The 13,903-nt window shown below is 42.9% G+C and overlaps 1 protein-coding gene across 4 annotated transcripts in view; it reads right to left on the reverse strand.

Moving 5' to 3' along the window:
• The window catches only part of UBE3D (ubiquitin protein ligase E3D), a 523,493-nt gene that overhangs the window by 504,540 nt on the left and 5,050 nt on the right, over positions 1-13,903 (reverse strand). For all 4 annotated transcript variants that reach the window (XR_005838364.1, XM_040643700.1, XM_040643699.1 and 1 more), the window contains exons 2-3: positions 9,610-9,806; positions 6,117-6,207 (exon numbers count right to left, since the gene is read on the reverse strand). Coding sequence is in view for 3 of the 4 variants with exons in the window: in XM_040643700.1 (XP_040499634.1) it covers positions 6,117-6,207; positions 9,610-9,806 (288 nt within the window). In the remaining variant the exon portion in view is untranslated. The remainder of the gene's footprint in view (positions 1-6,116; positions 6,208-9,609; positions 9,807-13,903) is intronic.

Raw genomic sequence — 13,903 nt, forward strand, 5'->3', positions numbered from 1 at the left:
GGAAGTATGAGTGAGCTGCAAGTATCTGATGAGGGTGCCATGCCTGGGACTTCCCTGAATGTGGTCCTTTGCAAGGAACCCTAGAAACTATGCCAAAGAACTGTTACAGGAGATGCTGGCTGCTTAGGTCATGAGGCTTCTTCTCAGGGTAGCTCCTGCACCTGCTTCATTGTGGATCTTGAGCTTTGCACCTGGAACTGTGTCACATGGGAAGACAAGAGTCCCCAGACGGGTATGTGAGCTGTCCCTTGCTTCAACTGCTGCAGGACCCCTGCTACGAGGAACTCCTGATGCTGCCCTGCGGGCAAGCTGGCAAGAAATAGGGCCTGTGGTAGTGTTGTGAGTCTGCATATTTTTTTAAAAGACTTTATTTATTTATTTATTTGAGAGAGAGTGAGTAAGAGAGCACGAGCAGAGGGACAGGCAGAGGCAGAGGGAGAAGCAGGCTCCCCGCTGAGCAGGGAGCATGACCCGGGGCTCAATCCCAGGACGCTGGGATCACAACCTGAGCCGAAGGCAGACGCTTAACCTACTGAGCCACCTGGGCGCCCTGTGAATCTGCATACTTAACTGAATTTCACACGACCTCTGGTGGGCACTACAACGTTGTGCGGTAAGAATTTCTATTCCCCTGCTACAGGGGAGGAAAGAAAGGCCCAGAAATATTAAATAATCTGTATAAGTTCACAGAGGCAGAGGTGATGAATAAAGGCAGGATCATAACCCAGGTCTTCGAGACTCCAAAACTGAATTCTTTCCGTTGGAACACATCCCTCCCCTGACACTGCAGAACATCAGAAAAGGAGACTGGGAAGGTGGGATGGTGGCAAACCGTGTGGGGTGTTACATGCCAACCAAAGGGTAGAGACTGGTTTCTATAGATAGGTGGGAAGCATTATAGAATTTTAAGCAGGAAAATGATAGGTCAGATTTGAATTTTAACAAAGAAGCAAGGAAGAGTACCTGTTTAGAGTGGGAGGCAGGCCTAAATAGGCTCGTAAATCTTCTCCATCACTAAGATTCTCTCTCTCTTGACACTTTGTATGTAGTGCCAATGAACAGATCCTCAATACAGGGCAGAAGACAGCCGTGCCAAAATCTCACACATGATCACAGAAATGAAACTGCGCCGAGACTGACAGAGATCTGGGAGACTTGATGCACATTAGCACAAAATGTGGTATTTCAAACTGAACTTGACCCCCTATCACAGTGAATAAAAGCTGTATTATATCCCATAACTATCTACATAAGCCATCAGGAGGAAGAAAGTGCCTAATTCACAAGTCATTGCAAAGGTAAAAGTGTTTTTACAACAGAAAAGAATTTTTCTGGTATTTTGAAAAACATAAAACCTTTTAGAAGAAAGGATGTATTATAATCACAGCTCTCCTCAAAGTGTATCTGTCGAAAACCCTGAAAGTTTGATATGATCTACTTCCCAAGAGAACTTTCAAAATAAAATAGATACCATTTTTTTCAAGGCAGTTTTTAGGTAAAAACCTGCCGAAGCTCAGAAAAAGAGTGAAATGATTTCTTGAACTATCTCTCAGCTTAAAATAAAATGAACAACACGTTTATAATAAATTAAAATTTGCTAGTTATTTTTAACGCATCTTAACCACAAGCTTTAGGGACAAATAAAATATTAAATGTTAATCAATGCTATTTATTGATGATGTTTATTCAAAACTTAAACATGTAGACAAGAAAATGAAATGCCCCTTAACTCTAAAATCAACCATTATTCAGTGACAATAACGATGGTAATAACATAAGAGCCCTTACAGGTTGGATTATAACCAAGTGGACATTAAGAATCTTAAGAACATCAAATATCTAAATCTCAAAATATGGCTGCTGACATTTAGATAAATTCAACTGGTAATATCCAACTGGTAGACGACCAATCCTATGAACCAAGCTTTGTACTGTATTACCATTATGTATATAGTACAATTAGACCATAGAAGTATCATCATTTTTTCTAAAAGTTTGTACAATACTACCAACAATCCAATTTGTGCCTGTACTTTTTTCGCCTCTCTGTTCTCTTTCATACAAAAGTGACTGCATTCATAGGAGTAGTTATTTTCAGAATATAATTACAGCCATATGTCAAGTGGACCAACTGGCTAGATATTCTGACATCTCTTATGTTTCCATAAAGTCCATTCTACTTGTTTCCTTCTAGAATTTCCAAGGCCTCGCTAACTGCTGGGCTGACATCCAGCTCTGCTGCTGCAGGTGGAATGAAGAGGGCCTGTCCAGAGACCTTAGAAGACCTCGCAAATGGACTGAAAATCGAAAGCTTTTATGTTTTAAAGTCTGTTTGGCCAACTGGTATGACTCAAGTCTGGCATGAATTTATTTCTGGAGATACGAACAAATTCCAAACACGATGACCATCCAGCTCTTTCTGAAACGCTTTTCAAAAAAGTAAATTCTGTCATTATTGTTACTTGATATTAGGGCCTGTTAGTCTCAACAAGAGCATAATCAATAACATAATCAAAAACTGTGTATGTTCAGTTTTTTTTTAGAGAGGGAGAGTGGGAAAAGGGGCAGAGGGAGAGGGAGAGAGAGAATCTCAAGCAGGTTCCATGCTGAGCACGGAGCCTGACGTGGGGCTCGATATCATGACCCTGAGATCATGACCTGAGCAGATATCAAGTCGGATGCTTAACTGGCTGAGCCACCCAGGTGCCCCTGCTTCAGACAATTTTTATATAAATACTTTGAACTGGTAAAAGTGTAAACTGGAGAATTTTATGGCAAGGAAATTAGGCATTATTTATTTTCAAATAACCAAAACAAAAGACTAAGATCACAGATTCCTAAATTAAGAAAAAAGGATTGCTATAATTAGCAGATTTCATGCACCTTGATTCCAATCAGTATTAAAAGGCATTAATGAGTCTTAATAGATTAGGGGCGCCTGGGTGGCACAGCGGTTAAGTGTCTGCCTTCGGCTCAGGGCGTGATCCCGGCATTATGGGATCGAGCCCCACATCAGGCTCCTCCGCTATGAGCCTGCTTCTTCCTCTCCCACTCCCCCTGCTTGTGTTCCCTTTCTTGCTGGCTGTGTCTCTCTCTGTCAAATAAATAAATAAATAAAATCTTTAAAAAAAAAAAAAAAAAGAACACACAAGCCTCTTTTGGTTTTGTTTTCTATTTAACAAGCACAAAAGATGTCCATACTACCCACATAAAACAGATAGCTGAGGGAGAAACGAGAAGACCACTGGGTTTTATGTAAAAAGTCAACATGAAATCCTTGTGCAGATAATGGAGGATGCTTATTTTTCCAACAAAGAGGCATGCGACATGCTGCCTAAGAGTGAAATGTAAGCAAAGCCTTGACTCTCCTAACTAAGGATTTCTCTGCGTTGGTCAAGAGGCGCACACTTGTCAGACACACAGGTGTGATAGGAAAAGGCTTTCAGGTAAGCCTTGTTTAAGTGAGGCAAGGGCTAAGTCAAGGCCATGTTTATCTTCTCAGAAAGAAAAAGGGAGAAAGGAGGGTCATTTCTCTGGCACACCTCAAAAATAAAGTCCTGAATCAAAAAGACTTGACACACTAATCAACATAATTTGCTAGTTTGCTAATAAAACCAATATGGAAAAGGGGGTGGAAGGAGTCTATAAAACCAATTAAAAAGAGCTTGTCAAGCTTTTGCTATTATATGTATAACAGCCTTTAACTCTTCTAACAAGCTTGGACAATAGGTCTTATTATGTCTACTTAAGAAGAAACACAAATTGGAAGCATTATAGAATTTTAAGCAGGGAAGTGATAGGTCAGGTTTGAAGTTTCACAAAGAAGAGGAAGAAATCCAATAAGAGTGCCTGTTTAGAGTGGGAGTTAGGCCTAAATAAGCTCTGAAGTCTTCTCCATCACCAAGATTCTGTCTCTCGACATGTCTAAGAAGACTCACTACGTCTACTTAAGAAGCAGCTGAGGTGACGAGGTTCCCCAGCCACTAAGTGGTGCAGCTGGAGTTCAAACCCAAGTTCCCATTCTCCCACTCCTGCTTTACACCACACAGCCTCCAGACGGTCACGGTTAGGGAGAGTGTAACCCTGTAAGCCCTTCTAGTTCTCAATTGCACAGTCAGAAAAAGAATTAACACAAAACAGAAGATACAGTTCCTGCATAGGAAAAATCGCTGCAAGTAACCATGTTTTATATTGTCATCCTTGCCCAATGAAACACAAATAGCCAGGAATGGATGAGCATATCCTTTACGGGGAACAGTACCAGGAAACAGGGCTACACTGCATTTAACTTGCTCTTCCTGGGACTTCTAGGTCACCACCTTGTGGTTTAGGCATGCACGTTTCAGAAACTTCATGTGAGAATTCAACCAAAGCCTGAAATAGACTGAGAGAAGGAGAAGCTTCTGGGTTTAACTACAATGCAAACTGGAATCCTCTGGACATTTCAGGCTACCGTGGGTCTGTCGCGGACTGTACACTCTGCAGCAACTTCAGCCCGTAGGTGATCTGAGCAAGGATATTCTCCCCTCTTCTGCAGATTTAGTCACCTCACCTCTTACCTAAGATACTCATTCGGTGCTCCGTTCACAAACCCCCCACTACACTAGCGTAACTTTCCATGATCTCATTTACCTGGGGCACTGCCAGGAATCAGAAAGTAAGCAAGAGAGGCTGGTGGGAGGCCAAAATAAACACCCTACTGTTTATTCAACTCAACCCAGGAAGAATTTATTGAGAGTACACTATTCATCAGGCACTGTGACCTGATGCTGGGGCTGATGGTGAAAATGCTCGGGATGATGGTAAGAGTAAGAACTGTAGTGGTAGCCATCATATACTGAATGCTTACCCTGTGCCAGGCACTGCTATAAACATTTAAATTCACTTGATCCTCCCAACAACCCTATGCAGTAGCTCCTGTTGTCATCTCTACTTTTGTAATAGGGATGTTGAGGCATGAAGTGGTTAATTAAGTAACTTGCCCAGAGTCACAGCTAGTAAATGGTGGTTACAAACCAGACAGTCTGGCTTCTGAGTCTATACTACTAGCTCCTACCCTACACTGCACTCTAAATATGAGTGGGGATAAGGGATACAGGTCCATGAGACTCTTCCAACCCCCAGAGCCTACGGCTCAGGTGGGAAGACAGGCAAATAAACCTTAGAGGAGCACATAAACCAACCCACGGTTCAGAGAAAGCTCCTAGCAACAGATGCCCTATCAGATGAATTTAGGTAGGAGCTAACCAGAGGGGGTGAGGGTGGGGTGCACCCCAGGGGAGAGAGCAAGCTCTACACAGGTAGAGGTTTGGCATTCACGGGACAAGGAACACTGAAAGAGGAGCAGGTTTCAGATATGGAGAAGGGTCCATCCCCAAATAAGTCTCAGGCACCCGTCTCAGAGGAAACACATCTAATGAAGAAATCTAACTTCTTTCTTTAAGGATTGTTAACAACAATAAGGTTTTGACCTGTCTTTCCAACCTATGAGTGATTAGAAGCTGACAATTCAGGGGAAAGGCTTTGTGCCTAGAAAACAAGTAGGTTGACAGAAGCAAAGGAGAAGATGGAAAAAATAATGAAAAGATATACCTTCCCATCTCAACAGAGTAATCAGAGCACACTGCAAGAACAGGTAACAAGATCAACCTAATCATCAAGAAAAGGCTAGTTTGGGCTCTGTATGCTTTGTTTTAATAAGCGGGGAAATAGGAAACGAATTTTAGAAAGGGTCTAATAGAAATAGCTCAAATAAAAAGTTGTGTTACAAGAGCCTCACTTAATGTGGGAAAAACCTCATCCACCAACATGATGGATAAAACATGCACCAGAGCCCATGCCTCTTTTCAGAAGAGACAAGCTTCAGTGCTCAACATAGGCTTCCACCAAGATAAGCCTTCCTCCCTCAAAGCCAGCATGCTATGTTCCCCTCTGTCACCTTTAGAAGCCTAACTGCTCTATGATTACTGGAAAGTTTTATGGTTGATTTTGTTCAAAGTGACATTAAGCTGGCTCTCATTTTAAGGCTCCCCTGGTAATTACTTCAAAAATTCTGATAGAAAAAAAGAAAACCATTGCCAGGCACAGAATTAATCAGTGTAAAATACATTCCTTACCTGTCCCTTATTACGACCTCACCGCAGGACTGGCAGTAAAATGTGCAACATCCTTGGGCTTCTGAGCTTTGATTAAACATTGAAATCAGTTCTAGAGAGAAATCAATGAAAGAGCAAATCTCAGAGGCGTGGGACAAATATATTAACATACTTAAAAAGTTTAACAGCCACAATAAATTACTATCAATAAACACTGTTTACGATCCACCCAGAAGTACACATTTAATTAGCATTCTCTGATGACTCAACCAGAAGCAAATATTGTGACGTGTTCTCAAAAACAACAGACTTTGCTAAGTGTTTCAGATCTAGGAATCACCCTAGATTATCCCTGTAACACACCACTGAGTTATTTCGCTCACTCCATAAACACCAAGGTTAAGGGAGGAGAAAGGGAGAGATTGCTTTCACATCAAGCTAACTACAAGGGGCCTCGTCATACTCAGGCTTCCTCGGCTATGTCTCACGTCCAGTTTTTCATCAGTGTGACTGCTGCTTCTGTCTCTTACATTTAAGTTTAATTTGATTTAAACAAAGTCTACGTCCACTCTGGCCCATTACCAATACATACAAACAAGAAGAATCTTGAAACTGGTCTTTATTGGACACGTTCCTGGGAATAGGATAGCTCCTAAGAAGAATTCAATCTTCTAACAGCAAAACTCAATTTCTGATTAAAGCTGTGGGAAAATGTTATTTCCCCTATTATGTGAAGCACAGCATTCCTTTAGTTTCCATTATTTTATTCATGAAGAAAGGAAACTTTCATTTCTAAAAAAAAAAACAAAACAAAAAACCCACACGCAAAAATATCTGTCTATAAAAAAAATTCTAAAGAAATGAGGTCATATTCATTAGAATTAAGCAATTAGAACTTGGTTTATGTTACTTTGAATGTATGTTAAGATTTTAAAGACTGATGGCAGAAAGTTTAAGCCTTGGCAATTAAAAATTCATCTTTTTTTTTTTAAGATTTTATTTATTTATTTGACAGAGAGAGACAGCCAGCGAGAGAGGGAACACAAGCAGGGGGAGTGGGAGAGAAAGAAGCAGGCTCCCAGCGGAGGAGCCTGATGTGGGGCTCGATCCCAGAACGCTGGGATCACGCCCTGAGCTGAAGGCAGACGCTTAAGGACTACGCTGCCCAGGTGCCCCTACAAATTCATCCTTTTAATTTCTAGGGGTGTGTGCCAATCCCTGTAGCACTAAGGTGAAGTAAACAGCATTCTTTAATTTTGAGCAGATAATAAGTAGACCTGGGTAAGTCATCCAAAATATTCTTTTCTGAACCAATAACAAATTTTCAGTGAAACACTCCCCCCTGCTGGTCACTCAGCATGATCCCACGGCTCAGGTTCAAGTCAGAACTTCCTGACAAGGTCATCTCATCGTGGGAGAGTGCTGCCACCTGGAGATGACTCTAATGCCGGTGCTGTATCAGATTTTATGTAGCAACATCCATGTCAAAGGTCATGATCTGACCTATGTCATATTCAGAATAGCATAACAATAGGTTTACTGCAGCCCTTAAAAGAACATTTATAGTTGAAAAGTCAACTTTCTAAAAACCTCAAAACACAACTGAATGCTAAAAATGTCAAGTCATTTCCTTCACTACATTTTGATTCAAGTCAACATCAAGTATGCATCAATCTGATATTTATTCATTCAGCAAATATTTACTCACCACCTACTATGTGGAAAGCACTAAAGTTATTAAGTACTGAGATCTATTTTGCATACCCTTTCATGCACTGCAGAACAGGGCTTTGAAAGTCTTCCTTTTCAGATATTTGAGTAAAATGTTTTAAACATGTAAAGCCACAGCAGACCAATGGAATGCAAGCAATATGCAAACCAACATTCGGCAGTCAACTTATTCTGTCCTACAGTTACAATGAAACAATCATGCTTGCTGATTTAAATTTTCTTTAATAGTTCAAGTTTTGCTATTTATTAACGGTTACAGAAAAGGGATCGGCGACAAACCAATTGTGTCTCTAGAAGGCCTCCATACCTCCTCAGTATGGGACCTAAAATCACAAATCCAGAAAACCAGCAGATCGGAAAATACCCCAGTGTGGCTTTCATGCCCACCTTTGCCCATTTTCCACTGGCAGTCTATTTCCCATCTTGGTGACCCCATTCTTCTTCCGTGGTTATTATGGTAGTCATTCCTAGCATGTGGATACGTCACTTAAGCTCCATGACAGTTTGGTTTCCCACGCCTTGTTCTTAAATCCAACTCTGCCCAACTCAAGCCTAGTTTTCACTAATTTAGGACTTCAGTAAAATTTACTCTCCAATGAAAAAGCAGCACAGGCCTCAGGGGAATGCTCCCCATCTACATGGCTCTTCAAAACCATCCTGCTGATCCCACCTCGAGGCTCCACGCAGCTCAAATGAAAGGCTTAGTATAGACGAGGCAGCCACAAAGTCTCAGGGTGCAGTTGAAAGAATTATAATCCTTCCCTGACAATGAGCATCTCACAGGTCTGTTACAGCCTGGTTCCCCTTTTCACATCATTTTTAATCCTCTGAAGCACATTACTTACTTGGGAAGAGATGCAATGAACCAATAATTTTATTCAGTAAGTTATTCTGAGAAACATTTCTACGATCTTACTGAATCAACAAGGCAACAATAAAATATTAGAAATATAGCAGGCATAGCAATAATCAAAATCAAATTATGCATCAAACTCAATTTCAGAATCTGTTCCTATACTGTTCTATTTGGAAATGTCTCTATATGGATGGGATCATTTCCATCATTCAGTTCTCTGGTCACATATCGCCCCTCTTCAGAGGGGCCTTCCCTGAGCACCTTTCACCCTAGTCACTCCCTATCCCATTGTTCTGCACCTCTTTGACCACAGCACTTCTCTCTATCCAAGCAACTTATTTGTTCATTATCTGTTCCCACCCGTGAGAACGTAAGCTCATTAAGGGAAGAAGCTTTCCTAGCATGTTCTCTTCTGTATCCCTAGCACCTAGATCAAAGCCTAGCACACAGTGTAAGGCAGTGTTTGTTGAATGGATGAATTTCTATGTAATGCTTTAAAATCCACCAGGTCTTGCACAACTGCCATCTGATTTCATCTTCCTATCAACTCTGTGAGCTCCGAAATTTTACAATTAAAGAGACAAAGCAGGGGTTACATGGGAAATCTCCGTACCTTCTACTAATTTGGTGTGAACCTAAAAACTGCTCTAAAAAATAAAATCTACTGGGAGAAAAAGACCCACTAACCGCCGCCCCCACCTTCAGGCCCCCCAGCCCACCGAACAAAGCTCCAGAAAGGTTAAGTGGCATGCTCAACTGCACAGCTAATAACTGGCAGAGCTGAAAAAGAACATTCTGACCAGCTCTTTCCATGCTGCTGCTAAACAGTCTTTTCACCTGGGAAAAGGTCAACTTTTCAAAGGAAAAATCACCTTTGATCTACAATGAAAAACTAAATGCAGAAACAGGAGCGCTGGGATCACTTACTGGCATCGGATTCTGCCCGCACCTGCAGACGCAGGTGCAGTCCATCTCCGGGGACGTACTGCAGCCCGCGGCAGGAGGAAGGCACGAGGCTGACCTCTGCTGGAAGCCGGAGCTCTGTGCAGCCCTCCGGGGTCTTCACCCGGAGTGAGCGCGGCGCTATAGAAATATCCACGGGCATACTTCCTTCTTTAGGCTCCCTGGTAATTAAAAACAAAACACACAAGAAATTACTTCTCATTGATGAAAACCACATGACAAAACAGACAATAATGGCCAAGGATCTGTTTCTCTTCAATAAATGGTCTAAAGTCACTGTCCCCCACAAAATAGCGAATGGATCATAAAGGAAATCATTCTATACAAGATTTAGATCAGGTCAGACAGTACTTTTCACAGTCACTGTAACATGAAAGTTTTGGAACCTATTTTTTATTCTTGGCTTTTTTTTATGGCAGCGATGCATTTTTTTTTTAAGATTTTATTTATTTATTTGACAGAGATAGAGACAGCCAGCAAGAGAGGGAACACAAGCAGGGGGAGTGGGAGAGGAAGAAGCAGGCTCATAGCGGAGGAGCCTGATGTGGGGCTCGATCCCATAACGCCAGGATCATGCCCTGAGCCGAAGGCACACGCTTAACCACTGTGCCACCCAGGCGCCCCTGCAGCGATGCATTTTTATATGTGCACTTTCCCCCCATTGCTAGTAATGATCCTGAGCCCCAATTCTCTATCCTAGCACTTCCTGCAGTTACTCCAACCTGGACCTTCCTGGGGTTGCTCCCAGAGTCATTCTGCTCGCACAGTCCACCTTCCATTTCCTAAAGCCCCCTATTTCCTCCCACGCGTCCCCCAGCTTCAGCTTCTTTGAATCAGCACAATCTAATGCTGGCCTGTCATACATCACGCACTTGTTCTTTAAAATATTTTGGCAAGAGGACTCAAGGCAGCATAAGACATGGCTTATTCCTCTTTGCATCCCTTGACCTTGGCATGCTTTGTACATTCATTCACTTTCTCCCTCATTCATTCAATAGAGCTTTTCTGAGTTCTGTAATGTGCCAGGGACTAGGACTACAACCATTAACAAGATACCTTCTCTGCCCCTCACCCCCACCCCAAGCAGGGCACGGGCAAGTAAACAGGAATGATGGAGGGAGCATTAAAACACTGTACTGGCTAGGCCAGGGCCAGGAGCAGCGGGCTTCACTGGGAGGGGGTGGGCAGCCCACCACCCCCAGGGCAGGTTCCTCATAATCCGGAACCACAGGACCACCCTTTTCACGGAAGCCAAGGAGTGGAGCGCTGTGTTCAGGCTGAAGTGCCTCCTCAAGGGCCTCAAGCGGCCGCCGGTGAGCAGCAGGGGTACGAGGATGACCAGCTTCTGGATGGCGGCAGAACAGGGGGACAGTGTAGCTTCACCAGTTGGATGGTGTGGCCCTGGCCTTCGGAGCAGCCCTCCCCACGCCGCTGTCCACCAGATGAAGGGTTCAAGGCCCTGCACACCGAGCCCCGGCCTTCCCAGCTGTCCACTGGGATGAAGCCACAAGACTTAGGAAGCAGCGCCAGTGAACAAGCAGCGCGGTGGGAGCACCCCGGGCCCCCCCCCGGGCCCTGTCCCCCCAAAAGACATCTGGGGGTCAAAAAACCCACTGCATTGTATGTATTCCTGATAAATACAGAGTACTATGGAAGCACACGGAGGGCTGCAGGGACTCTCACGGGTCAAGCACTGTTATTTGAATAGTGAATGGATGAGCCAGTGAAATATTCTTGCTTCCGAAACTAGCATTACAGTGACATTGTATTTTACCTACAATAAAGTACTGTCATTTGATAGACAGGATTTTGATAAGGAGACCAGGATTACATAAAACAAAAGGTACAGGAGAAAAAAAAACTTCTTGCCAATTTTAAAAATTAAAAAAAAAAAATAAAGAGAACAATCTAATGATGTATGAATACTGGATATGAAAGCACAGGCTGGTCCAATTCGCTACAAACACAAATCACTTGGTATAGGCAATCGAGAGTAAAACACAGTCCATTCCCTGGCCGCCAGACACCAAAAGTACGGCAGGGGATGAAGACAGAGAGAAACGATCCTCATATGAAGCTAAAACATGCTGAGCATTGTAACAGGGGTGCCGAGCACTCCGACTCCCTTTTAAGTGCAGACAGAGGGACAGGCCAGCAACTTGGACTCACCTGAGTACAGAAGGCAGGCCATCTACTTGAGTATTTCTAAGTACAGAGATCGTGCCATGTGTTCAGGTGTGAATCTTGATTAGGCCTCTTAATTTGCCTTAGAAAATCTTGATTATTTTCTGGCTAGTTCCTTGTCAAAGCATATGGACCTGTACTTAATTGGCAAGAACCTAAGTCTTTTCCAAGGAATACATCCTCAAACTCTTGAGTCAAAATCTAGGGGTTTTTTTTAATTAAAAAAAATTTTTTTTAGAGAGATTGAGCACATGAGAGAGAGTACAAGTGGGGGGAGAGGCAGAGAGAAAGCGGGAAAGAAACAGAATCTTAAGTAGGCTCCATGCTCAGCACAGAGCCTGATGTGGGGCTCAATCTCATGACTCTGAGATCATGACATGAACCGAGATCAAGAGTTAGATGCTTAACTGACTGAGCCACCCAGGTGCCCCAGAGTCAAAAGTCTAGTTTTAAGAACTGATGTTTAAGAAATAGTAATCCTCTAAAGAAGAGGTCAGAAGGATCAGATGGTATTTTTGCAGGCCACATATGGTCTGTTGCATATTATACTATGTATTTTATTTTTAACAATGCTTTAAATAATGTAAAATCCATTCTTAGCTCATAAACTGTACTTAAAACACACCACAGGTTAGATTTGGCCCAGGGGCTATAGTTTGCTGAATATTGCTCCGAAGATACACAATTTGTCCATTTTGCTACTTCACTGATTTTCAATCTGGACTGTGCCGTATGGCGCTAGAAGTGCCTCAAGGGATATCACTGCGTTTCTAAGCCTCAACCCCACCCCATCTTTGGCTTACCACTCTTCTTCCCCTTCATGAAAAATTCAGCCAGTTAGAGATGGGAGGCATCAATGCAAGTGTGGGAGAACCAGAGTGGCCTGGGGTAGAGGTGAGACACCCAGCAGAGTGAGGAAGGACGGCATCCACCAAGACAGATGCCCCATAGGGATGTCAGATCTCAAGAGGGATGAGGAGAAATCTAAGCAGGGAGGGAGGGTGGCAACTCAGTATAAGGTTGCAGAGGCTGCCTTAGACTGCTCAGGCTGCCCTAACAAAATACCACGGACTGGGCGGCCTAACCACCACACATTTCTTAGAGTTCGATGGCTGAGAAGTTCAAGATTAAGGCACCAGGAGATTCGGTTCTTGTTAAGAGCCCTCTACCATGCTTGTAGATGGCCCCGTCCTCACTGTATCTTCACAGGGCAAAGAGAAGTGGCTTTGGTATTTCCTCTTATAAGGGCACTAATCCCATCATGGTGGCTCCACCCTCATGACCTCATCTAAATCTAATTATCTCCCAAAGGCCCCATCTCCTGATACCATCATATTGGGGGTTAGGGCTTCAACATATGAATTTTGAGGGGGCTCACAAAAATTCATTCCATAACAGAGCCCAAGCAGATGAGGAAGATGTCAACACTGAGTGGGGAGGGAAGCAGCAAAGGATGCCAGCGTAAGATCACGTACATAGAGGGGAACTGACCAAATAAATGTATGTCATGACAATAATGAAAGCCAGGATTCTCACTGTGGGAGAACAGAGTTACAAAGAGGGAAAGGGAAAAAATCAGAATGGATCCTATGGTGGTAGACTAGAACTGAAAATACCTGTGCGGGGTCATGGTTTTCAATGTATAGAGAGAGACAGTAGTACAGATGTGTACGTGTGTGGGTGTATGTATGACACACAAACACAAATGCACATGGATACATTCGTACATAAACATCACGTATATGTCATATACACACTCTAGTTCTGTCCACTAGGGCCTGGAAAAAGTGACACGTCAGTAGTAATGAGGATACTTTGTGCTCAGATTTTGGTGTCTAAAGATCATTTTCCACTTTACTTTTTCTTTTTTTTTTTTAGTTTATTTTAGAGAGAGAGAAAAAAAGAGAGCATGCACGCACACATGCGCGAGCTGGGAGAAGGGGCAGAACATACACACAACAAAATAATGCTCCTTGAAAAAATAACTACATCCAGGGGTAGAACAGGAAAAGAATGAGATAAGCCTGGGATATGCTGCTGTGCGAACAATGAAAAAAAAATCAAAGAATAATAG

The sequence above is a fragment of the Ursus maritimus genome, unplaced genomic scaffold (genome assembly GCF_017311325.1).
Source record: "Ursus maritimus isolate PB19 unplaced genomic scaffold, ASM1731132v1 scaffold_29, whole genome shotgun sequence".
NCBI lineage: Eukaryota > Metazoa > Chordata > Mammalia > Carnivora > Ursidae > Ursus > Ursus maritimus.